This window comes from Bombina bombina, chromosome 5 (genome assembly GCF_027579735.1).
Source record: "Bombina bombina isolate aBomBom1 chromosome 5, aBomBom1.pri, whole genome shotgun sequence".
Classification (NCBI taxonomy): Eukaryota; Metazoa; Chordata; class Amphibia; order Anura; family Bombinatoridae; genus Bombina; species Bombina bombina.
Genome location: NC_069503.1, coordinates 683,420,932 through 683,443,936, shown reverse-complemented (window position 1 = coordinate 683,443,936; position 23,005 = coordinate 683,420,932). Strand labels below are relative to the sequence as shown.

Below are 23,005 nucleotides of genomic sequence, written 5' to 3'. Positions count from 1 at the left end.
TTCTACTTCCATGTACATTATAACTAAGGACAATTCTAAACACAAATGGAGAAATAAAATTAAAGGGCCATAATACCCAAATGTTTAAACACTTGAAAGTGATGCAGCATAGCTGTAAAAAGCTGACTAGAAAATATCACCTGAACATCTCTATGTAAAAAAGAAAGATATTTTACCTCAAAAGTTCCTCAGTAGCCACCTCCCATTGTAAAGGATTTCTAAGCAGCATTTTAGTGTGTCTGTCCTGGGACATCTGAAGGGACTAGCATCGTGCACTCTCATATTATTTCACCAATCAGGTAAAGGAAGCTTACTATGAAAACTCATGAGAGTTATGTCAAATCTCATGAGATCACCTTAAGAGTTCATGACCTCAGCAATGCTGATGCTGATTGGCTGCTGTTCATTTCTCCATTTTTTTTTTATTTTTACCTGCAGCTAGGAGCAGGTGAAGTATAACTTTTTACACAGAACTTACTCTGCTGAGCTGAGGAGATTGTGAGGTAAAATATCTTCCTTTTTTACATAGAGATTCTCAGGTGAGATTTTCATGTCAGTTTTTTACAGCTATACTGCATCAATTTCAAGTGATTTAGCATATGAGTATTATGTCCCTTTAAGAAGCATTTGAATAAGTGTAAATAAAAATGATATAAGAATCTGAAGCAAAAAAGGAAACAGAAATCAAAATTCCTTTAATTGAAAACATTTTTTTATGTATTTTGTCACATATAATTGTGCTATACTTTACGTTGTTTACCAATGTTTATTTGGTAATAAGTATTTTTTACTAATAACACCTGTCAGAGTTTTGCCTCTATGTCTCGATACATTTTACATTAAGGGCTAGATTACAAGTGGCGCTAACAATATTTAAATATCGTGCACGCATTAACTTGCGCTCATATTACAAGTTGAAAGTTAACGTGACCACACAAGCGCAAACTAAATTTGAGTTTGTCAGGTTAGTGCGACTGAAGTTCTTGCATAAAAGGGTAAAAGGGTTAGGGCTAAATAAAAAAGTTGCAACAAACACAACATAAATAGATTAAAATAAAGTGTTGTTACACACATATATATATATATATATATATATATATATACACACTGTCTAATATTTAATAAGGTGTTTGAATGGAAAGGGCTACAATGTATATATATATATATATATATATATATAGACACACATACATATACATGTGTATGTATGTGTATATATATATATATATATGTCTATATGTGTATTTATGTGTATATGCACATACATACACATGTAAACACACACACACACACACACACATATATATATATATATATATATATATATATACATACATACTATGTATATATATTTTACATTACAACGCTCTTCACATAGGGGAAAATGTTCTATGTATTTTTAAATAGATATTCTTATAAATATATATATATATATATATATATATGTGTGTGTGTGTATATACATATATATATATATATATATATATATATATATATTTATATAAATAAATAAATAGGTAGAGATATATATTTTACAAAAATATACATTTTACTAAACAAATAACATATATATATATATATATATATATATATATTTAAAAATAAATAGAACTTTTTCTTCTATGTGAAGAACATTGGAATGTAAAACGTTGAACGTGGTGTCAGGTTAGTGAACAAGCAGTGTTAGGATTATTTTTCAGTTTGAATGCTAGACTGAAGTCTTTGGGGAAAGAAGTTAGTCGCAAAATATCTGAAGTACTCAAGTTAGCATGCGTCAGCTTCCCCTTGGCCTAGATTTAGAGTTCGGCGGTAGCCGTCAAAACCAGCGTTAGAGGCTCCTAACGCTGGTTTTGGCCGCCCGCTGGTATTTGGAGTCAGTGATTAAAGGGTCTAACGCTCACTTTACAGCCGCGACTTTTCCATACCGCAGATCCCCCTACGCCATTTGCGTAGCCTATCTTTTCAATGGGATCTTTCTAACGCTGGTATTTAGAGTCGTTTCTGAAGTGAGCGTTAGAGCTCTAACGACAAAATTCCAGCCGCCTGAAAATAGCAGGAGTTAAGAGCTTTCTGGCTAACGCCGGTTCATAAAGCTCTTAACTACTGTACCCTAAAGTACACTAACACCCATAAACTACCTATGTACCCCTAAACCGAGGTCCCCCCACACCGCCGCCACTCGATTACAATTTTTAACCCCTAATCTGCCGACCGCCACCTACGTTATATTTATGTACCCCTAATCTGCTGCCCCTAACCCCGCCGACCCCTGTATTATATTTATTAACCCCTAACCTGCCCCCCACAACGTCGCCGCCAGCTACTTACAATAATTAACCCCTAATCTTCCGACCGCAAATCGCCGCCACCTACGTTATCCCTATGTACCCCTAATCTGCTGCCCCTAACATCGCCGACCCCTATATTATATTTATTAACCCCTAATCTGCCCCCCTCAACGTCGCCGACACCTGCCTACACTTATTAACCCCTAATCTGCCGAGCGGACCTGAGCGCTACTATAATAAAGTTATTAACCCCTAACCCGCCTCACTAACCCTATCATAAATAGTATTAACCCCTAATCTGCCCTCCCTAACATCGCCGACACCTACCTTCAATTATTAACCCCTAATCTGACGACCGGAGCTCACCGCTATTCTAATAAATGTATTAACCCCTAAAGCTAAGTCTAACCCTAACACTAACACCCCCCTAAGTTAAATATAATTTTTATCTAACGAAATAAATTAACTCTTATTAAATAAATTATTCCTATTTAAAGCTAAATACTTACCTGTAAAATAAATCCTAATATAGCTACAATATAAATTATAATTATATTATAGCTATTTTAGGATTAATATTTATTTTACAGGCAACTTTGTAATTATTTTAACCAGGTACAATAGCTATTAAATAGTTAAGAACTATTTAATAGTTACCTAGTTAAAATAATAACAAATTTACCTGTAAAATAAATCCTAACCTAAGTTATAATTAAACCTAACACTACCCTATCAATAAAATAATTAAACTACCTACAATTACCTACAATTAACCTAACACTACACTATCAATAAATTAATTAAACACAATTCCTACAAATAAATACAATTAAATAAACTAGCTAAAGTACAAAAAATAAAAAAGAACTAAGTTACAGAAAATAAAAAAATATTTACAAACATAAGAAAAATATTACAACAATTTTAAACTAATTACACCTACTCTAAGCCCCCTAATAAAATAACAAAGCCCCCCAAAATAAAAAATTCCCTACCCTATTCTAAATTAAAAAAGTTACAAGCTCTTTTACCTTACCAGCCCTGAACAGGGCCCTTTGCGGGGCATGCCCCAAGAATTTCAGCTCTTTTGCCTGTAAAATAAAACATACAATACCCCCCCCCCAACATTACAACCCACCACCCACATACCCCTAATCTAACCCAAACCCCCCTTAAATAAACCTAACACTAATCCCCTGAAGATCTTCCTACCTTGTCTTCACCATCCAGGTATCACCGATCCGTCCTGGCTCCAAGATCTTCATCCAACCCAAGCGGGGGTTGGCGATCCATAATCCGGTGCTCCAAAGTCTTCCTCCTATCCGGCAAGAAGAGGACATCCGGACCGGCAAACATCTTCTCCAAGCGGCATCTTCGATCTTCTTCCATCCGGTGCGGAGCGGGTCCATCTTGAAGCAGGCGACGCGGATCCATCCTCTTCTTCCGATGTCTCCCGACTAATGACGGTTCCTTTAAGGGACGTCATCCAAGATGGCGTCCCTCGAATTCCGATTGGCTGATAGGATTCTATCAGCCAATCGGAATTAAGGTAGGAATTTTCTGATTGGCCAATAGAATGCGAGCTCAATCTGATTGGCTGATTGGATCAGCCAATCGGATTGAACTTGATTCTGATTGGCTGATTCCATCAGCCAATCAGAAAATTCCTACCTTAATTCCGATTGGCTGATAGAATCCTATCAGCCAATCGGAATTCGAGGGACGCCATTAGTCGGGAGACATCGGAAGAAGAGGATGGATCCGCGTCGCCTGCTTCAAGATGGACCCGCTCCGCACTGGATGGAAGAAGATCGAAGATGCCGCTTGGAGAAGATGTTTGCCGGTCCGGATGTCCTCTTCTTGCCGGATAGGAGGAAGACTTTGGAGCACCGGATTATGGATCGCCAACCCCCGCTTGGGTTGGATGAAGATCTTGGAGCCAGGACGGATCGGTGATACCTGGATGGTGAAGACAAGGTAGGAAGATCTTCAGGGGATTAGTGTTAGGTTTATTTAAGGGGGGTTTGGGTTAGGTTAGGGGTATGTGGGTGGTGGGTTGTAATGTTGGGGGGGGGTATTGTATGTTTTTTTTTACAGGCAAAAGAGCTGAAATTCTTGGGGCATGCCCTGCAAAGGGCCCTGTTCAGGGCTGGTAAGGTAAAAGAGCTTGTAACTTTTTTAATTTAGAATAGGGTAGGGAATTTTTTATTTTGGGGGGCTTTGTTATTTTATTAGGGGGCTTAGAGTAGGTGTAATTAGTTTAAAATTGTTGTAATATTTTTCTTATGTTTGTAAATATTTTTTTATTTTCTGTAACTTAGTTCTTTTTTATTTTTTGTACTTTAGCTAGTTTATTTAATTGTATTTATTTGTAGGAATTGTGTTTAATTAATTTATTGATAGTGTAGTGTTAGGTTAATTGTAGGTAATTGTAGGTAGTTTATTTAATTATTTTATTGATAGGGTAGTGTTAGGTTTAATTATAACTTAGGTTAGGATTTATTTTACAGGTAAATTTGTTATTATTTTAACTAGGTAACTATTAAATAGTTCTTAACTATTTAATAGCTATTGTACCTGGTTAAAATAATTACAAAGTTGCCTGTAAAATAAATATTAATCCTAAAATAGCTATAATATAATTATAATTTATATTGTAGCTATATTAGGATTTATTTTACAGGTAAGTATTTAGCTTTAAATAGGAATAATTTATTTAATAAGAGTTAATTTATTTCGTTAGATAAAAATTATATTTAAGTTAGGGGGGTGTTAGTGTTAGGGTTAGACTTAGCTTTAGGGGTTAATCCATTTATTAGAATAGCGGTGAGCTCCGGTCGGCAGATTAGGGGTTAATAATTGAAGTTAGGTGTCGGCGATGTTAGGGAGGGCAGATTAGGGGTTAATACTATTTATGATAGGGTTAGTGATGCGGATTAGGGGTTAATAACTTTATTATAGTAGCGCTCAGGTCCGCTCGGCAGATTAGGGGTTAATAAGTGTAGGCAGGTGTCGGCGACGTTGTGGGGGGCAGATTAGGGGTTAATAAATATAATATAGGGGTCGGCGGTGTTAGGGGCAGCAGATTAGGGGTACATAGGGAGAACGTAGGTTGCGGCGGTTTACGGAGCGGCAGATTAGGGGTTAAAAGTGTAATGCAGGGGTCAGCGATAGCGGGGGCGGCAGATTAGGGGTTAATAAGTGTATGGTTAGGGGTGTTTAGACTCGGGGTACATGTTAGGGTGTTAGGTGCAGACGTAGGAAGTGTTTCCCCATAGGAAACAATGGGGCTGCGTTAGGAGCTGAACGCTGCTTTTTTGCAGGTGTTAGGTTTTTTTTCAGCTCAAACAGTCCCATTGTTTCCTATGGGAGAATCGTGCACGAGCACGTTTTTGAGGCCGGCCGCGTCCGTAAGCAACTCTGGTATCGAGAGTTGCATTTGCGGTAAAAATGCTCTACGCTCCTTTTTTGGAGCCTAACGCAGCATTTGTTTGAACTCTCGATACCAGAGTTAAATTTATGGTGCGGCCAGAAAAAAGCCCGCGGAGCGTTAACAGCCCTTTTACCGCCGAACTCCAAATCTAGGCCCTTGCGTGCAAACATTTTACTTTTAACTTGTTATACACAAACCTGTGCGCGTTAAAAGTTTACTTCTGGCGGTGTTTGCGTGCAAGCAAATGCACTAAATAGTGTGAAACTTGTAATATGGCCCTAAATGATTATACGCCTTTTGGGATTTTATCATTCTTTTTACATGACTCACACATATCATGACTTTCAGTCACACTTATTCATGTGTGAACTTAACATTATCATTCCTTATTTCTTTTGAATTTTCTAAATTTTGGCAGCTTGGGGGAATTTATTTAGAGTAATAAGCAACAGCTTTCTTCATACATTTTACATTTTGCATTGTACTGAACTTTTATTAAAGGGAAATAAAACTCAACATTAAATGTTTCATTATGCACTAAAATGCTTTGCAATATAAATGAATTATTTATTCTGTCTGCTTTTGCTGTAAAATGCCTAAAAAAATGTGCATGGTTGCTTATTCCAAGAGAGTGCCGTCATCATACTTAAAGGGACAGTATACACCAATTTTCATTTAACTGCATGTAATAGACACTACTATAAAGAATAATATGCACAGATACTGATCTAAAAATCAAGTAAAAAACATTTAAAAACTTACTTAGAAGCTCCCAGTTTAGCACTGTTAAAAAGATTAGCTGTAACACCCACTGAAAGTGGGAAATAGCAGATACCCTCCCTTCCTCTGCATATGAAAAGACTCTTTACACAAACAGGAGCAAGCTGGAGTAGGTATACATTAGTATTCTCCTAAAAATTTGGGGCTTGGTTAGGAGTTTGAAAATCAGTGCAATGTTATTTAAAAATAAGTAAAACTTTACATTTTTTTATTTTTAAAATCTGTATAGGCTATAAAAAAATAGATCATCTACAAAACATTTATGAAAGAAAATCTAGTGTATAATGTCCCTTTAAGTTTGGAAAAATTGACCTGAGCTTGCAACCTTCTACACAGTGATTGGTTAGTTAAGAGGGCAAAGTCATTTACATTTGTCTATAAATGGGCAAAACTTAGAGGAACAGGAAAAAGGACCACCAGATGTGTATCCCTGTACTGCACTAGACTTGCAAAACATTGCAGACTGTGCTGACAAAATGTATGCAGTGCTAAATTGTTGATATATTTATGAGTTTTATGTTTAGATGACAAACAAGCATTAATGCCAAAGGCATTGGTTGAATGATTTCAAAGCACTGTCTAGTGAGAGAATATCTGCCAATAGTTTAATTTTTTAAAGCTTCATCATATTTTAGTGAATCAGCTTAAAAGAATAACAAATTAAATAGTTTTGTTTCTGATTTATTTAAATCTTTGAAACTATTCCATTGAGGATGAAATTACCTGGCTCAAAAAATAATATCTAAAATTATTGTGAACACAGTAAAATTTTAACTTCTTTAATATTCTTTTTTTTTTTTACATGGTCAAATAGAATTCTGCATCCAAGTCCTTATAAGAAAAAATCCACCTTAATGAAGCCTATTTTTCCTAAAAGATATCAGTAAAAATACACTTCCACCAAAAAAGTTGACAACATTTTAACCAAAGCTCTCATTTTCTTTAGTAAACTTGATTATTTCAATTTTAGGCATATATTCTGCGCCATGACCTCATTCCCTGTGACACCAATTATTGGACCAATTCGAAAATGATATACATATAGTTTGATGTGTAGTGGCCCATAAAAAAAGACTGCCTCTTTCAGTAACAGTTTGAGGCAACCCAGACATCTTCAGGTGATAGTTTGTCTTTAATTATATTTATAAACTAAAAATATAAGTGATTGTGGCCTTAAAATCTAAAGGTATAAAAATCCCATTGGTCCAAACAAGAGAGTCACTATTTTTAGGAACTCAACATTTGTCCTGCAATACAGCTACCGGTAAACTGCTCTACACAAGATCAGAAGACATTGTGACTATACATGTTGCCATGGAGAATGTACGTTACTAGTCTTTAGGATTTCAAACTTCCTAAACATGGAATTACTGATGATGTTCTGCAAGAGAGCCAGCACAGGTATATATCACTGTATTTTGCATTTTATGGTCATGTTGTATACAAATTACACGTAATATACATGTGAATGTTAAGAGACTTTGCCTCACAGAACTGTAACTAAATGTAAACTGGTTTACATGGCATTCCGAACAAGCAGATTTCTTGCTTTGCATAATCCAGAAATGCATCTTAAAGTTGGCATCCTAGACCCCAAGAAATATTTACTATTGTAAGTTTCTGGGATTTGCTGCAGAGGCGGCTTGCTATGAAACATGAAAGTAGAAAAATAGAAGTAATGCTCAGTAACACCAAGACCCATCCTAGTTAATGTGGCGCTGGTCCAGCTGGTAAATATTCAAGTCTTCTCAAGAAGGGTCAAAGCATCAGAACTGCTGATTTTTCTCAAACTGTTCACAGCAGTGTTCCTGAAAAACAAAACAGAACATAAGATAGTTCAACAGTTCAGCCTCTTTATCTTCATTCTATTTTTTATTCCTTTAGGAAAAATTAGTCCCCCAAACACCCATTATCATACAGCTCATTTTGTTCAGCTGTGGGTATTATAGCTACGACATTTTTAAAAAAAGCAAAAGGACAACAATAAAGATGGGGACATCTCATGGAATGGCCACCTGTATTAATAAATTATTCCATTATTAGTTTTGTAACCAGAAGTAGATTTTTACTTTAGTATCATTAGAAAAACGTACTGGGCCCTGTTCTTTTTAATATTTTTATAAATGACTTGGAGCAAGGATTAAATAGCGACATCTCTATTTTTGCAGATGATAATAAGTTAAGTAAGGTCATTAGGTCAGAGCAGGACGAACTCTCTTTACAAAGGGATTTGCTAAAATTAGAACTATGGGCAAGTGAATGGAAAATTAGATTTAATACGGAAAAATGCAAGGTTCTACATTTTGGAAGTAAAAATAAGCAGGCTACATATTTTTTAAATGGGACAAGACTTAGCCAAACACAGGAGGAAAGGGATTTGGGAGTAGTAATAGATAACAAGCTAAAGATGAGTGCACAATGCAGGGCAGCGGCTTCAAAGGCTAATAAGATACTAGCATGTATTAAAAGAGGCATTGATTCAAGGGAGGAAAGCATAATTCTGTCATTATATAAAGCCCTGGTAAGATCTCAGCATGGTAGTGTAGTTGAAAACTTAGCTTTGACAAAAGAGCGACTCTACAGTATCCAGGGTTTTTCCATCAACTTACATAGGTGTTGTGAATTTATATATTTATCATGACAATAGAAGATTAACAGATTTTGTGACAATTTGCCCACGCTAATAATTATCCTGCTTTTGGCAATGTAAAGTGAAAAAAAATCATAACTAAACATTCATTAAAATACAGAATATAACTTTAAACAGCTTTCCATTTATTTAAGAGTATATCTAGGTAGGATCAAGATCTGGGAGCTAGCAGGGGGTTGGTGGCTGCAGTCATTGGCTCATTAGATGTGTTCAGCCAGCAACCAGTGGTGCATTGCTTACCAAAATAATTAAGCAAATTTGATCATAGAAGTAAATTGCAAAGTTGTTTAAAATTATATGCACTATCTATATCATGAATGTTTAATTTTGACTTTACTGTCCTTTTAAGAAAAAGAACTTAAGTATTTGACAGTATTGAGGGCAATTAAATATATATATTTTTTATTTTTTATTAACTAAATGCCGACACTTTTATATACTATTTAAAGGGATAGTAATTACAAGATATTTTTGTCGTGTTGAAATATAACATATAGAATTTGTATTGTATAAAAAGATAGATAATACCTATATTACCAATTCCCCAGTTTTGTATAACCTGCACGTTTATAGTAATATACTTATAACCTCTGTGATTACCTTGTATTTAACTGCCTCTGCAGACTGCCCCCTTATTTCAGTTCTTTTGACAGACTTGTATTTTAGCCAATCAGTGCTGAATCATAAATAACGACACGGGAGTGAGAACACTGTTTATTTATATAGCCCACATGTACTAGCTCTGTCTAGCTGTGAAAAAACGTCAAAATTCACTGAGATAAGAGGCGGCCTTCTAAGGCTTAGAAATTAGCATATGAGCCTACCTACCTTTCAACAAAGAATACCAAGAGTACAAAGCTAATTTGGTAATAAAAGAAAATCGGAAAGTTGAAAAAAATTGCATGCCCTTTTTTAATTTTGACTAGACTGTCTCTTTAACATACTTTTTACTGCAATTATTTTTCAGCAGGTAAACTCCACCCACCATTTGTCTTATTTGGAGGTGCCAATCTGGGCTTTAGTCCACAAACAACAAGGCTGGGCAGGGTCATAATGTTAGTATAAAATGTATTGTTTTGCAGTTGTTATCTGATAAATCCAAATTGGGACAGATATATAGCAGAATTGGCAATGAAAAGTCAGCAGGGTGCATTTCAAGTTTTGAGAATAAGAAATCATTCAATTATCAGAGCTAAATTATATGAAAAGGGGTCAAAATAAATAATGAAAATCTATTGAAAAGGTATTTCATTATCTATAACTAAACATTTTTTATACAAATCTTAAAGTGTTTACTCTCCCTTTTATACAATTATATTCATGGGATAATACAGATATCATTTCACATTTGTATGTATCATTATTTGTACCTTAAAAAGAGTTGTTTTTTTTTCATATGCATATAAACAAAATACTGTACATGTATATATGTATATACCCTGCCAGGGTGTCAGGAACAGAATATGTAGCAGAAATATAATGGATTCATGCTCAATGGACTTGCAACAACAAAATACTGTTTATTTCAGTGACATTTCGGAGCACAGGTGCCCCTTCTTCATACTTCTTGTCTGAAGAAGGGGCACCTGTGCTCGAATCGAAACCCCCCCCAGTATTTTGTTGACGCAAGTCCAGTGATTGTGGAGCCGTTATATTTCTGATATATATATATATATATATATATATATACTGTATATTGTAATGAATATACACATAATACTGTGTGTATATATATATATATATGTGTGTGTGTATGTACAGTATATATATATATATATATATATATATATATATATATATATATATATATATATATATATATATAAATCCCTCTGAAGTGCTCTCTCACGCCACAACAAACAGCTTGAGGGTGCTTGGGGAAATTATGTCTAATCAATACAAAGGACCCAGTAATAAATAACAGATAAGAGTGAGTGTGCTGGGTCCTTTGTATTGATTATATATATATATATATATATATATACATATACATATATATATATATATATATATATATATATATATATGTGTGTGTGTGTGTGTGTGTGTGTGTGTATATATATATATATATGTATATATAAATCCCTCTGAAGTGCTCTCTCACTCCACAACAAACAGCTTGAGGGTGCTTGGGGAAATTATGTCTAATCAATACAAAAACCCCAGTGAGTGTGCTGGGTCCTTTGTATTGATATATATATATATTTATATATATTTATGTGTGTGTGTGTGTATATATATATATGTATATATGTGTGTGTATATATATATATATATATATGTGTATGTATATATGTGTGTGTATAAATATATATATATATATATATATATATATATATATATATACACAGGGCTCAAAATTTCAGGTCGTAAGCTACTATACAGACAAAAATATTACTCGCCACTTCTGATCTTCTGATCCTACCCACTACCTGCCAACACCACACCACTACGCCACCCCCTCTTTGCATATGTTTAGCTATTATGAAACACATTCTTGTGCAGTCATTTTTAATATTTTTTTATTTTATACCTGAACAAATTAAATAATGCTACATAAAGTAATAAGAGCATAGCAGTTAGCAACATCACCTTGGTGGTTCTGGGTAAGACAACAGCTCGATAGAAATAGGAAGTTGATGAAGTGAGAAAGTGGTGGAAGAGAGTGCATGTCATGGAAGATCATAGCAGACCTGGAGATCTTCCTTTAAAAATTTTAATCACCTCTCCCTTCTCTCTCAACTGTCTTTCTCCACTTCCTCCTCTCTTCAATCTCTCTTTTTATCCTCTCCCTTATCTTACAACATTCACTCACTAACTTTCACTTGCCAGTCGCAACCATTACATTTCCACTCGCCAATGGCTAGTAAAGAGTGGACATTTTGAGCCATAAATATATAAATATATATAAATATATATATACACACAGTATATATACACACATAAATTTAGTCAAATACACAAAAAGGAAAATACACTATAACATACATGAGATTAAGTTTATTTTATGAGTCTTGCCTTTAAATAATACAGTTAATATACATAGTACAGTGCTCCTTCTAACATTATTTATTATAGGAATTTACTGGAAAATACTAATCTCACTATAGCAATACTAAAGATTATTCTTCTTAAATCAAGTCAGATGTTGGAGACTGAATTACTTAAGCTGATTTTTTTCTGTAGGTCACCAGCAGTTCCATGTCTGTTGTTATATGAATTATAATGTTTTTCAAATTCAAACAAACCTTTTCAATTACAGTTCTTGAGTTTTGTCATTGACCCACAGGTGCCTCAATCAAAGACGGTTTCTTTTTCGTCTGAAATAAAAAGTAAAATTGATACTGCGCATGAAAAATGTAAAAAAAAAAACATTAAAAACATACATAAAATAAATAACATTGTAAAATAATATCAATTATTAAAACATCATATGGTTTTATCAGGGATTTACAAATGTGAATTAAAATAAAGATATACAGGCATAGAATTGTTTAGCTGCAAAAGAATGCAAACTGCAAGGATATCATTTCATTTGACATACAATATTCTGTTTATTGTAAATGAAGCAAAGTGTATAGAAGAAACAGTAATCACTATATTATATGTTTTCTTATATTTATTCAATTTAAAAGGATAATTATGTTTTTTTTATTTATACATCAGAAATTAATCACTGGATTGCTAAATATCTGCAAAGAAAATTCTTTATGTTTTGCAAGTATTTTAAAACTGTTATTGTATTATTAAAATGTTTATATTTTTGCAGACCAGGGACATCTTGATGACAGTCATTAGTGTTTAAATATTCTTCTTTACTGTGGTCAATTAATGACACATAAATACATACCATCAAATGTATATGCAGCATGTAGGGAAGTCGGGATTCTACACTCCAGTCTCTTTGGGAGCATTGGAAAATGCTACAATTTTAGATTCCATTTTAGGTTTAAAAGATCTTTCAATGATATATGCTGATTTTAAAATGATTAAATTTGAATGAAATTCAACATTTTTTTTTGCCATCCAGATTATTACACATTTTAAAGATTTTAAAATGTATTCATGTGTAAAAAAAGGTTTTTTTTAATGGTGAGTGACAGAAACATGTTTGAAAAGACTAAAGTAAAAACTGCCGCACCAGTCTTAATGGCATTTGGCAGGAAATAGAAAAACTGCTAATTTATTGTATCCATTACTACTGACAATGACCTGTTATAACAGATATGGATATAGATATTAGGTGCTCTACCAATAATTTTCAAAGAACATTTTAACTTATATGAATTACAATTATAATTTGTTAAAAAAAAAAAGCATATACTAATATTCTACATATTCGCCTCTATTATGTTAAGACTATAATAGCCCAACAATGTAAGCTTAGATAATCAAAATAAATACTTTTATAATTAAAGTGTATATTATTTAGTGTCTTTTAAATATCATCTATAAAAAATCTCAAGTTTTTTACACTTTAATTTAAACTATCACCAATAAGTGGGGGAAAACTAACACATATGCACTTATTATTTAAAGGGACATGAAACCCCAAAAATTTCTTTCATGATTTAGATAGAGAATACAATTTTAAACAACTTTCCAATTTACTTCTATTATTTAATTTGCATCCTTCTCTTGTTATCCTTTGCTGAAAGGTTTAGCTGGGTAAGCTTAGGAGCAGCAGAGAAACTAGGTTCTAGCTGTTGATTGGTGGCTGAATATATATATTGATTGTGATTGGCTCCCCCATGAGATCAGTTAGAAACCATTAGTGCATTGCTGCTTCTTCAACAAATGATACCAAGATAATTAAACAAATTAGATAATAGAAGTAAATTAGAAAGTTGTTTAAAATGTTATTTTCTTTTTTTTTTATTTCAATCAAGCTTTATTGAGTCAGTAGTATAAACATAATCGACAGCGTTTACAATAGAAAAAAAAATAGAGAATTAAACATTGCAAACAACAAACATCTCTTCAGGTGCATAAGATATTTTTCTTTTTACAATCTTGTTATAAGACATTTGCACATTTAGGAGATTTAGTATATTTAAAAGGCAACTTTATAACAACGTTTTCATGAGTATAACAAATCCCAGTCAATTTGGGATTAGGAACACTGTTTTATATGTGCTTGAATTATTTTAATATTTTTAAAAAATACTATATCTGCAAGTATATCATAATCTAAGTCCTATGTATTAGGTTTCCCTCAGAAGAGGGGAAAAACACGCATTCAGGAGGGGAAAGAGGGGGAAGAAGGGAAAGGGTGAAGAGAAAAAAAAAAAAGCTATGTAACTTCACACATTAATTTCTTTCCATGTGGCTAACATCATTTCGTGAGTGCTCAATTGATTGATTTTAAAATAATGAAACCTCTCCAACTGGAGCAGGTCCTCCACTGAGCTGACCCACTCCTCTAAAATATTATTTTCTATCTAAATCATGAGAGATAAATTTGGGTTTCATGTCCCTTTAAGCTATTATTAATTTATTTTATTCCACCCTGAATTAGGGTCATTTGAAGTTCTGGGCAGTAACCTGTACAATATAGTCCATCTTTATCTAAAATCGTATATACATAAGATCTTGACATTAGTTTCTTTTGACCTCACACCCACATATTGCATATGACAAACTTGACCTTCATTGAGATAAATCACAGGATATGGATTACAAATTGTGAAGCAGTTTAATAGCCATACATATAAAGTAAAATTAGGCTTTAGATGTGAATACCAGATAAACAGTAATATTTGAAAAAAATGAATAAACAATGCCTACCTGCTGGCGGATTCTATAATGCAGTTTAGAGTCTGATAACCAAGAATGCTTTAACGATTCTGTTGCACTCATTCTCCAGCTAAATACAATAACATCAATAGTTAATAGTGAAAAAATTCAAAGTATAGGACATGATATTAGGAACTCAAGTTGTTACTATGGTAAATTCCATACACGTACCACTTCTCCTTTACAAGCAATTTTATAATGAAATCTTTGGCGTCATCTGAAATAGTTTCAAATTCTTCACCTTCAAAGTCCCATTGGCAAGCTATAATGTTATTCAGAGTTTCATTATCATCTTCCCCCAAGAAAGGTGACAACCCACTTAACCTTATCAAGACAAGAAAGAAATTATAAATAAAGTAAATAAGATGGAATCCATTATGAAAACTAAATAGAAATAAGTTTAGTCATATATAAAATTATTTATTTATATATAATCCATGTAATACCAATAAAATATTTTATTATTTTTATGATGGGTGTGCAGTATTTCTATGGATCTTTTGTGTAGAGGGATATAGGCATTGACATTTTTTCTATCTTTTAAGTCTACAGATTGTGTGTTACATATATTGCACGTGGAGGTGTATGATTAAAATTAATTTTAGATGAATAAAAGATAAAAGCATTTTGAGACTTATTTGCATATCCTTATTCAAAATCCTTTGCTCTGGTGGAAACACTGATGGTTTAGGATTTCTGTAAAAACAAAAGTCACCTATACTGCTCTGAAGTGCAAGTGCAATAACATTATATATGTATGCATATATGTGGCCTGGGACCAAGCATAGCCTAGCGTCATCATGGTAAGATATTGTCCTTTATCATTAATTTTACTGTCAAATGTATCCACATATCAAAAACCAATGAGGAAATTGACTCAAAAATTTTTTGAAAGGCAAAAATAAATCTGTAAAAATATGTCACAAAAACAGAGAATATGTATGGCCAACTCACAGCATGTAGGCAATGACTCCCACACTCCACATGTCTGTGGGAAAAGAGACAAAGTCATAGTTTACGACTTCAGGAGCAAGGAACTCAGGAGTACCAAAATTCACTTTCAGTTTTTCTCTTGGTTTATATCTAGGAGAGGAAAACACAATAAATAAATAAAACACAATAAATCAATTGCAAACAATAAAAAAAATAGAATGAGCGCTTATGTTTATGAGAAATACTTTATATGAATTTAGAAAAAATTGAATATTACCTAAAAATATACAAACCATTAAGTGGTCAAGTGCCTAGCTAATATATCCAACATACTTCTTGTCTATTAATGTGCTATTCCCTACTGCCTGATCTGAGTGGTTTGAATATAGATTATATAAATACAAAAATAAAAGCTGTGATAATGTGAAATACAATTTTTAAAATGTGTTTATACCATATTCATGTGATACTGTACTATCATTTTTTCTAGCAACATTAAAACATAATTTATGTTTACCCGATAAATTAATTTCTTTCATTGTGGGGAGAGTCCACGATCCATTACTCATGGAAATTACTCTTCCCTACTACTAGGAGGAAGCAAAGATTCTCAAACCCCAAGAGTTCTATAAAAACCCCTCCCACCTCAAAATGATGTAGGAAAAGAAAAAATGTAGCAAAAATAAACGGAGCGGGGGGGGGGGGGGTGAATATGTGCTTAAAGGGACACTGAACCCAAATGTTTCTTTTGTGATTCAGATAGAGCATGACATTTTATGTAACTTTCTAATTTACTCCTATTATCAAATTTTCTTAATTCTCTTATTATCTTTATTTGAAATGCAAGAATGTAAGTTTAGATGCCGGCCCATTTTTGGTGAACAACCTGGGTTGTTTTTGCTGTTTGGTGGATAAATTAATCCACCAATAAAAAAGTGCTGTCCAGAGTATTGAAACAAAAAAAAGCTTAGATGCCTTCTTTTTCAAATAAAGATAGCAATGGAACAAAGAAAATTTGATAATAGGACTAAATTAGAAAGTTGCTTAAAATCGCATGCTCTATCTGAATCACGAAAGAAAAACTTTGGGTTCAGTGTCCCTTTAAGAAAGAAAAAAACAACACAAAAAAAACACAGGGTGGGGCCTTGTGGACTCTAACCCCCATAAAAGAAATTAATTTATGTTTTCTTTCATACAGGCGGTGAGAGTCCACAATCCATTACTCCTGGGAACTAATACCCAAGCTGTGGAGTCCATGAGTAATGAGACAAAGGGCAGGAATAAAACATATTTTTTCACTGAAAAACTAAATAGACAACCCCACAAGAACCCAAACAATGCATTTTTAAAATGCACTTAAAATGTAAACAAGAGGCAAAATTAAATCAAGCTGAGACAACTGCCTGAATGACTTTCCTACCAAAGGCTGCCTCAGAAGAAGCAAAAACCTCAAAATGGTAGAATCTAGTAAAAGGATGCAAAGAAGACCAAGTAACTGCCTTGTAAATTTGGTCATCTGAAGCCTCATTCTTTAAAGTACAAGAAATGGCAACTGATCTTGTAGAATGAGAAGTATTCTGTTTTAGTGGAGGCTGACCTGCCTCCAAGAAAGCCTTATGAATCAAAAGTTTCAACCAAACCCATTGTGCTCTCAAAGACCCCCGACCTGAAAGAATTGCATTTGCAGCGATCACAGTCCAGGTAGGATGCGCAAAAGAAGCCCCCTGAATAATGAACTGATGATCTTTTGAGATAGCCGAGTATGATCCCTGCACCACTGGCAAAGCATAGTAAGCTGAAGAGATCTCATGTGAAATTGAGAAAATAGAATTGCATCTGAAGCTGCAATCATGAGACCCAATACTTCCATACAAACAGCAACAGAGGGAAAAGAGAGAGACTGGAGGTTCAGACAGGCTGTCACCAATGTTAGCCTTCTCTGATCTGTTAGAGAAAGTCTCATGGAAACTGAAGAGACAACAACCGTCAGTTAGTGTGAAATTCTGCTAAAAGAAAAGATGGAGCTTAAACCAAGATATCGTCTAGGTAAGGAAACACTGCAGTACCATGAGATCTGATAACAGTCAATAGAGCACCCAGAACCTTTGTGAAAATTCTTCAAGACAAAATGGTAGAGCAGCAAACTGAAAATGCTTGTCTAGAAAGGCAAACCTCAGAAACTGGTAATGTTCCCTATGAATTAGAACATACAGATAAGCACCATTTAAATCTATTGAGAACAGACAGGTGAACAGACCTTGTTGAACAAAAAGCAGAATAGTCTGAATTGTTTCCATTTTGAAGGTAGGGATTTTGGCAAACTTGTTCAGAGTTTACAAATCCAGAACTGGTCTGAAAGTAACTTCCTTCTTTGGAACAATGAAGAGATGTTAATAAAATTCCATCTCCTGTTCCTGCAAAGTAACTGGAGCAATCACCCCCATAGATTCCAGACATGAAACTGACTGAAAAAAGGCTTGGGCGTAAGAGATTCCTTGGAACATTCGACAGGAAAAAAATCTTCCTCTGGGAGGCCTTATTCTGATACCTATCCATTAACCCTGGGAAACTATATTCAGAACCCAGGGATCTGGAACAGACTGAAAACAAGCTTCCTGAAGAAAGCCTAAACTGCCCTCTGCCACAGCCTCTGGATTGGGGGCCACACCTTCATGCAGACTTGGAAGTAGGGGTGGACGTTTTGGCTTGCTTAGATCTATTCCAATTTGCACTAGGCCTCCAGACTGGGTCAAATGTTCTTTGCTTCTGAGAGGAGTAATCAACTTTCTGTTCCATGTTCTGATGAAAGCACTGAAAACGATTAAAGGCTTTAATTTTCCCATTGGATTTTTTTGTCCTGAGGAAGAAAAGACCCTTTACCTCCAGTAACAAAAGAAATGATAGAATCCAAATCAGAACCAAACAATTTGTTTCCCTAAAAAGAAAGAGATTAAAGTCTGGATTTAGACACCATATCAGTACAACAGGGTTTGAGCCATAAAGCTCCTCTAGAAAGAACTGCCAAGTAAAGGTTTTTAATATTAATTTTAATAACCACAAATAAAGGAATTAGCTTTTTTAAGCATTCCTAAAAAATCTTTACTAGCAGAATCATTAGAAAACTGCTCTGAAATACTAGTTAACAGTAAAAAGGAGCCGCAGCCACATCAGCAATAGAGATAGCAGGCCTAAACAAATAACCTGCTTTGAAATTATTCTTACTTCCTATCTAAAGGGGCCTTAAAAGAAGTACTGTCTTCCAAAGGGATAGTAGTACACTTAGCTAAAGTAGAAATGGCTAATAGCAATGTAACCTAGTGCAAGAAGCGTGAATGAATTCCAATAGAAAATTCACATACACATTTTCCCATGAGGTAAAAAGAGTCACAAACCATACCCCAAATACCTGCCTCAGACAAATACTGTACTCTGAAGGAAAAACAAGCCTCAACATAGACTGAAAGCCCCTCTCTGAAGAATCAAATACACATCTTTAATATTCGACCACCTCCAGCAAAGGCAAAGACAAGACTGAGGTACCTGTGAGGAGGAAGTGGTTTTAAAGAGCTCTTAGGTTTTGGTAATCATTGCCTCCTCCTAGTGGTAGAGAAAAGTAATTCCCATGAGTGATGGATCATGGACTCAACACCTGTATGAAAGAAAGGTTCATACTTTATGCATTATAGATTCTGATAAGGCAGTTAAAGCCACCTTTCAGCTTTGAGACACCACTATGAGGCAAAATAATTCACATGTGCAACAGAGTCTTTATGAATTCTTTATGCTGGGCTGAGGTGTAGGTGAAAATTCCTCACCACACTTCTAGAATGCTCTGGAACACCCTCAGCCAGCAAACAAACAGACATGCTCATATTTTAAAATGACAAACACTTTTGTAATTGCTATTTTGAAGTGTTGCAGTTGTAATTATTGTATTGTTTTTTCCAGATTGCTAGCAATTCTCCTCACACCACTATACATGTCAATGGTAGGAACACCTACTAACAAAACACTGGAAAATATTGGTGAACTGCAGCTCAGTGAGTTATAAACATTATCTTGTATTTAAAATATAGGCAAAACAAGAGGGTTCCTCATAGTGTTACGTCTTCAATGAAAATAACCAACCTTGAGAAAGAGTAATATTCATACATGTTGTGCCTTCAGGTGCTATTATCACACTGGAAGCAAACCCTCTACTGCTCACTGTATAGAAAGTGTTCTCTATTATAAGGCTCCCCAATCCAACCAGCATAATTAATTCTTCATAAAATCTTATGTATTAAAAACTATATGTCAGTACACAGTTGATACATAACTAACCATTCCAATGCAATACATTTCTCAGCCTGTTGGATGCTACGTTTATTTCATGGTCATTAATTGAAAGCAGTTAATGTTCTCTATGAAATGTGTATGACTGCCCCTTCATTTATGTTTCCAAATATGTTATGGTATTAACACCATTAGTAGTAATTAATAACAGCACTTCTTAATAAAGTTTATATTCAAATGCATATTTAAATGTCAAATAGTCTATTTATGAATAGTGTCTCTTACGACAAATAACTTTGGACTTTATATATTAATAAACAAAAAACACATTTTCCTACCTTCGAGCCAATCCAAAATCAATAATTTTTATTTGATTAGCTGCCCGACTCACACACATGATGTTCTCTGGCTAAAATAAATAAATAAATGAAAATTAAATAAAGTATTTACTTAAACAATTAAAATAACATTGTGATACTAATTTGATATTATTATTAGTCTTAATTTTAGTCCAAGCAATACTTAAACACTAATTTGATATTATTATTGGTCTTAATTTTAGTATAAGAAATACTTAAATACTAAACTAAATTAATTTATAGCTATATTAAATGTTGTAGATATATTTTTATAATGATTGAAGTATATTTTACTATACCTTGAGATCTAAATGTATAATGTACATCTGATGCATATACTGAATCCCTTCACAGATCTGTTTAATGAATAAGATTGTATCCACTTCTGACAGATTCGAATTTTCATCTATGATTCTGTCGAACAGTTCACCACCATCGACACTGTTAAGATAAAAAAAAAAAATCTTTCATACAGTTTAAAAAAAAAACAAAAAAACTTTAAAATGAAAGATGTACTGATGAACAAATGAATAGGTAATTTCTTAAATGAAACATTTAAATAATAAGGTAAGTAACACAACTAGAAGATGTCATCGATAGATCTTGCTAATTCTAATAATATTATTTATCTTCTAAGTTTCCCGATCTATCATATTTGTTTTCAATTATTTATATTTGAGATAATTTACCCTTAAAGGCCCTGAAGCATTATAACTGTATTAAAGGGACATAATACTCATATGCTAAATCACTTGAAAGTGATGCAGTATAACTGTAAAAAGCTGACGGGAAAATATCACCTGAGCATCTCTATGTGAAAAAGGAAGACATTTTACCTCACAATCTCCTCAGCTCAGCAGAGTAAGTTCTGTGTAAAAAAATATACTTCAGCTGTTGCTCAGCTGCAGGTAAAAAAAATAAAAAAAATAAGAAATGAACAGCAGCCAATCAGCATCAGCAGTGCTGAGGTCATGAACTCTTTTACTGTGATCTCATGAGATTTAACTTAACTCTCATGAGATTTCATAGTAAACTTCCTGAAACTGAATAGGGAAATAAGATGAGTGTGCACGTAAGCTCACTCCCTTAGCTGTCCCGAAACAGACATACTGATTTGCTGCTTAGAATTCCTTTACAATGGGATGTGGCTACTGAGAAATTTTTAAAGGTTAAATATCTTTCTATTTTACATAGAGATGTTCAGGTGATATTTTCTAGTCAGCTTTTTACAGCTATGCTGCATGACTTTCCAGTGTTTCAACATTTGGGTATCATTGCCCTTTAAAAGAACAGTGTTGCATAAGAAAAGTGGGAAAAAAAGAGTTTATAGAATAGTCATAATACATTATAGCACTGCTGCATAGAATAGGCTATAAAACTGCTAAAATGATAGTTATGGGATGATCCACATAGAACCAAAATAAATTAATGGTCTCTAATTACAGAAGAAGGTTGAGGTTTGAAGGTTAATAAGTGCATCACATGGAGTTAGGGGACTGTAGGGATTTTATATATTATCAAAAATTATTTTGCTATATTTAGATTGTTTAGACTGTGTTTAATAGGAAACAAATACTGTAAGCATCATCTTAATTTTATTTTTTAATTCTCAGTTGGTGTTTTTATCATCGGAAATATTTTAGGCTTGAAGAGATCCTTGTTATTGTATAATGTCTCTTTAATACTGATAAACAGAATTACTTTCTTTAAATGTATGGTTAAGAATTTGGAAAGGATTAGTTGCCGGTTGTCATACCCTGTTAGCTTTCCATGGAATCTTCAACAGCTGTTAGCACAGGAACTGAATCCTGGCACATTATCCACCTATAATTGTGTGTTAGCGTTGTTTCTAGAGTTATATGTAAATGTACACATCCATGGAATTAAAAAAAAAATTCTAAAAGTGTTGCAATATGTTTTATTTCTAAGCCTATAGCACAGTAAATAATATTAGTATCAAAACGGAATCTAGTTCTGATACTAAACATTCCACAGATGCATGTTCTATTTTGTGTATAAGGCTTGATATTAAGAAAAATAATATGGGTATCTGAAAAACTATTTTTCTGGAAAGTGTAATGAAACAATATTAAAGGCATAGTAAACACATTTTTTTTCTTTCATTAATTAGTTAGAGCATGCAATTTTAAGCAACTTTCTAATTTACTCCTATTATCAATTTTTCTTCCTTATCTTGGTATCTTTATTTGAAAAGCAGGAATGTAAGCCTTTGGAGCTGGCTCATTTTTGGTTCAGCACCTGGGTAGCTCTATCTGAATCATGAAAGAAAAAAATTGGGTTTAGTATCCCTTTACCATATACTACTTTGAGCTTACATCATGAGATATTTCTAATGCTTGCCTATATTTTATGCATTGAAAGCAACTGTAATGAAAATAGTTTTTGAAAATATATAGTTAGTATAAGTGATTAAGACATGGCTGAGCTCTTTCTTTTTGTTTTGGAAAAAACTATTTACTTATATGATAAC

At 33.6% G+C, this 23,005-nt stretch overlaps 1 protein-coding gene across 1 annotated transcript in view; it reads right to left on the bottom strand.

Moving 5' to 3' along the window:
* Positions 1 to 7,264: 7,264 nt before the first annotated feature.
* The window catches only part of MYLK4 (myosin light chain kinase family member 4), a 73,807-nt gene continuing 58,066 nt past the window's right edge, over positions 7,265 to 23,005 (bottom strand). Inside the window, exons 8-14 of the mRNA XM_053714659.1 lie at positions 20,814 to 20,955; positions 20,494 to 20,564; positions 15,902 to 16,030; positions 15,119 to 15,271; positions 14,939 to 15,017; positions 12,400 to 12,471; positions 7,265 to 8,309 (exon numbers count right to left, since the gene is read on the bottom strand). Of these exons, the coding sequence (XP_053570634.1) occupies positions 12,427 to 12,471; positions 14,939 to 15,017; positions 15,119 to 15,271; positions 15,902 to 16,030; positions 20,494 to 20,564; positions 20,814 to 20,955 (619 nt within the window). The 3' untranslated portion in view covers positions 7,265 to 8,309; positions 12,400 to 12,426. The remainder of the gene's footprint in view (positions 8,310 to 12,399; positions 12,472 to 14,938; positions 15,018 to 15,118; positions 15,272 to 15,901; positions 16,031 to 20,493; positions 20,565 to 20,813; positions 20,956 to 23,005) is intronic.